General features: G+C 47.2%; 1 protein-coding gene across 1 annotated transcript in view; it reads left to right on the top strand.

Annotated features, from left to right (window-relative positions):
• The window catches only part of LOC104283618 (endogenous retrovirus group K member 18 Pol protein-like), a 3,213-nt gene extending 2,080 nt beyond the window's left edge, over positions 1-1,133 (top strand). The window contains exon 3 of the mRNA XM_009881818.1: positions 43-1,133. Coding sequence (XP_009880120.1) covers positions 43-1,133 — 1,091 coding nt within the window. The remainder of the gene's footprint in view (positions 1-42) is intronic.
• The last annotated feature ends 2,889 nt before the right edge of the window (positions 1,134-4,022 follow it).

The following is a 4,022-nucleotide window of genomic DNA, read 5'->3' as shown; positions in this document are numbered from 1 at the left end:
AGCACTGTTCGCTGAATATTGTATCAGATTCTCTCTACGTAGTGGGAATTGCTAATCACATTGAGGACGCCAGCCTACGGGATATACAGAATTGCCGACTGTCAAGTCTTCTTGTGAGCCTCCAACTGGCAATTGCGCAGAGAACTGAGCCCTATGCGGTGCTTCATATTAGGAGTCACCAATGGGATGAAGGTCTCGGGGAAGGAAACGCTAGAGCTGACCGTCTTGTTGCGACCATCATAGAACCCCCGTTGTCACCGCATTGTCGTGCTTGTGAGGCTCATGCAATGTTCCATCAGAATGCCAAAGGACTAGCGCAAGCGTACAAGATACCGCTAGAAGAAGCTCGTGCAATTGTCAAAGCTTGTGCTATATGCAGTCACCACAATTCTGGCATAGGTCTTGGCTGTGGAGTAAACCCTAAAGGGCTGAAGGCTAATGAGATTTGGCAGATGGACGTTACGCATGTTTCTTCGTTAGGCCGGTTAAAGTATTTGCATGTTACAGTAGACACTTACAGCCATATGATATGGGCCACCCCACAGCCAGGGGAAAAGGTCCGCGATGTTCGGCGGCATTTGACTAGTTGCTTTGCCGTAATGGGGGTACCCGCCACTATCAAGACCGATAATGGTCCGGCATATAGCAGTGGGCCTTTGAAACGATTCATGCAGCTCTGGGACATTACACATATAACAGGCATTCCACATTCCCCAACTGGGCAAGCAATAGTAGAAAGGGCCAATGGAACATTGAAAAGATACCTAGATAAATTTAAGGACGTGATAGACGTTCGTGAAAGGGTCCATAAGGCACTTTTTGTGCTTAACTACTTGTGTGTGTTTGGGACTAATGATGCCCCACCCATCGTCAGACATCATGTACCTGGACATGATAATACTGCCCTTCGGATGAAAGTATTATACAAAGACGCCAAGACAGGGCAGTGGGGAGGACCTGTTGATGTTGTTTATGTTGGTCGCGGTTATGTCTGTGTTTCCACCCCTACAGGTACCGTCTGGGTTCCCAGCCGGTGGGTGAGGCCAGCAGTTGAGGAGGCTGGCGACGGCAGCTCAGCAGAACCCCGAGAGACAAGAGAAAGTGATACTCCGTCTTCACCTAGCTGTAGATAAGCTGATACAGCCGATCGCCCCCCTTTTTTCAGCCCCTGTTGGCATGGTCGACATTGGTCGAGCCTGAACATTTGATTTTAGAGCTAACACGCTATCGCCCCAGGCTACCTCATTTTAAGGCCTGCCCTTATTGTCATCAGCAGAATTGTAAACTTTGGGTCAAGCTCTGGTGTTCTAACTGTAAAAGGGAACTTTGGATCCACCAATCTCAGTTACTAGGCTTATGGTGTGCAAACTGCGACTTCAAGTGGCGAAAAAGGTCGCTCATTGGCACCCTGCGAGAAAGTACTGGTCTACCCGGTATCAAAGGGTTGGGGTTATACGAATCTGAGGAACAAAAATAATTGCAGAAGTCCGTTAGAAGATTGCCAAAGAAGTTGGTAGAATCCTTAGCCAGAAGAGGTCGCGAGTGTTGAACATAACGTGTGGGCATGGCATCCGCGTCCCACATACTTGGGTCATGGACCCCGCGGGGTGGGACGAAGTGGCTCATCCTTCTGCTGCCGTTGTGCTTCGTAAGTCCTCTCGAGGCCCTCGACATCAGGAGGGGTCACTTTGATCCTAGGGAGAACGTATGGGTAACACTGAGTAGAGCTGCTAGCACCACTACATTCTGTGCTAGTCTATCTACCCCTAGTGCACCCTTTATCACTTGCTTGGTAGGGGTGCCACTAAACGAGTCAGACTGGCCTACCTTAAATCTTACCCTCGGGAAGTGGCTCAAAGGTGGGGCTCGTAATATGAGTCAGTGGTTTGAGAAGTTCGAAAACTGGGATGACCATCTCTCCTTTGGCCCCAATCCTCAGGAAATCGAGCTCGTCGATTCGTTAAATGCTCCTTATTGTATATTTGTGAATGCAACTCAGAGCAAGGGAAACGGAGCATGTGCCGGGGAGCCCTCCACCCTCCCTTGTAATGCAACCATTGCTACCCCCGTGTCTCCAATTGGAAATGTATCAAATTGGGAGGCGACCTGGTGCAAACATCTTAGCCGAAACTCATCCAACCCAGCGCCAGGGATATGGTACCCCAGGAGGTTACCCCCTGGCCTCTTTCTCATCTGTGGCAACAGAGCATGGAACGGGATCCCTTCTAAACCCGTGGGAAGCCCGTGCACGATTGGTCGCCTCAGTTTGGCCTTGCCACATCATCACCCCAGCAAATCGAACCCGGTAAGATGGAAAAGAAACCTTGCCCAAGTCCTTGATAACAGCTGTGATGATGATGTTCAGCTCTGGAACAAATGGGAAGTAGTTTTTGCCTCCTTTTTTACTCCAGGTGTTGCTGCTGCCCGAGCTCACAGAAACTTAGAAGCGCTGTCTTGTTGGGTAGTAAAACAAGCTAATCTAACCAATAGAGTCTTATCAGACCTAGCAGGAAGTGTAGACTCTGTACAGCACGCTGTACTGCAAAATCGTATGGCTATTGATTTTTTGCTTTTAGCTCATGGACACGGCTGTGAAGATTTTAAAGGGATGTGTTGCATGGATCTGGAGGACAATTCCAGTTCTATACACGCGGAAATCAAGCAGCTCATGGAGCACTCTCAGAAAATACAAAAAGATGTTGGATTTTTTGGGCTAGAATGTCTAACCAACTGGTTGGGTATAGGAGGCTGGCTAAAAAGGATAATTCAAAGTGTATTGCTGATTTTAATTATGATTGTTGTAGGAATGTTGATATTTAGCTGTGCGCTTTCATGTATTAAGAAGCTATTAACGCAAGTAGCAAGCAATGTGTGGCTGGTCCAAAATAAAAACGGGGGAATTGTGGAGGTTTGGTTGGCGGAGCGGGGACATGTAAGCATGGAAATGTTGAGTCAGCAAGAGCTTGGAAAGTATCGTACTCAGCTGGTGTGATATCTAATCAGAAACAGGGGCATCCTGCCTTTGTTTATACCATCGAGACAGGAACAAGGATGTTATGGTTAAGATGTATGTGAGGTCCCGGACCGAAAACAGGAACCTTTAACAGTGAGTGAGACTTTGACTTACTGGGAAATTGTTCCAGGTGCGATGGCTCCTTATTGGGCCACTCCAGAGGCTGCAGGGCTAGATCGCTCTGCACTGGAATGGATCAGAATAAATCAAAAACAGATGAGAGTTATCAATACTGGAATAGGAATTCAAATTACCCTCACACACTTCGGTTTTATAACTGCTCACTTGAGCCTAGCCTTGAAGAGTATTCATGTCATGGGAGGAGTGATTGATGCAGATTATCAAGGAGAAATTAAAGTGTGCCTGGGATCCTGGCCAGATCCTGGACGTGCCGGAATAAGGCAAGCCAATCTGCCAGATGTTTCCGTGCATTTTGACATGTAGATTTGTTTGTTAAACTGAATATAAGCAAGACCGTCTTGCAGCAAAGATGGAGACCTCACCTACAAGTGGACGCACTGCGTAGGATTTTCCAGTTGCCTGGAGCGGTTCTCCGATCCTTCGCTGTGACGGGGCTCCCCAGCTGAACCATGGATCTCGATGATGATAAAGTATCAGGGCAATTGGTGATGTATCTTTCTTAATCACTATAGTTAAATCTATGTAGGAAAGATTAGGTGCATTATCTTGCTTATTCTTTATGCTGCTTTTAACTAAAGTAAAATAAGCTTATCTTTTTAACTTGGTGTCTGTGTCCTTTCTGTTGACCCCGTCAATTGGCAAAACAGTGGTGCTGGAATGGTACCTGGTGTGGCCCATGCCCATGGTCTGTGGGCTGAAGATGTCAATCTCAGGGAAGTTGCTGGGCGTCAGCTGCTGAAGTCAGTTCTGATCCCATCTCCGCTGCACTTTACTTGGTTTCATCAAAGTCCATCTGTCATTAGTTTGGGTGATTTTTACTGTAGTACAACTGATAGCAATTACAGTAATGATGACATACAGTGGCAGG

This window comes from Charadrius vociferus, unplaced genomic scaffold, assembly GCF_000708025.1.
Source record: "Charadrius vociferus isolate BGI_N301 unplaced genomic scaffold, ASM70802v2 scaffold83, whole genome shotgun sequence".
Lineage (NCBI taxonomy): Eukaryota > Metazoa > Chordata > Aves > Charadriiformes > Charadriidae > Charadrius > Charadrius vociferus.
The sequence above is the reverse complement of the archived record's forward strand: the minus strand, read 5'-3'. Positions and strand labels throughout refer to the sequence as shown.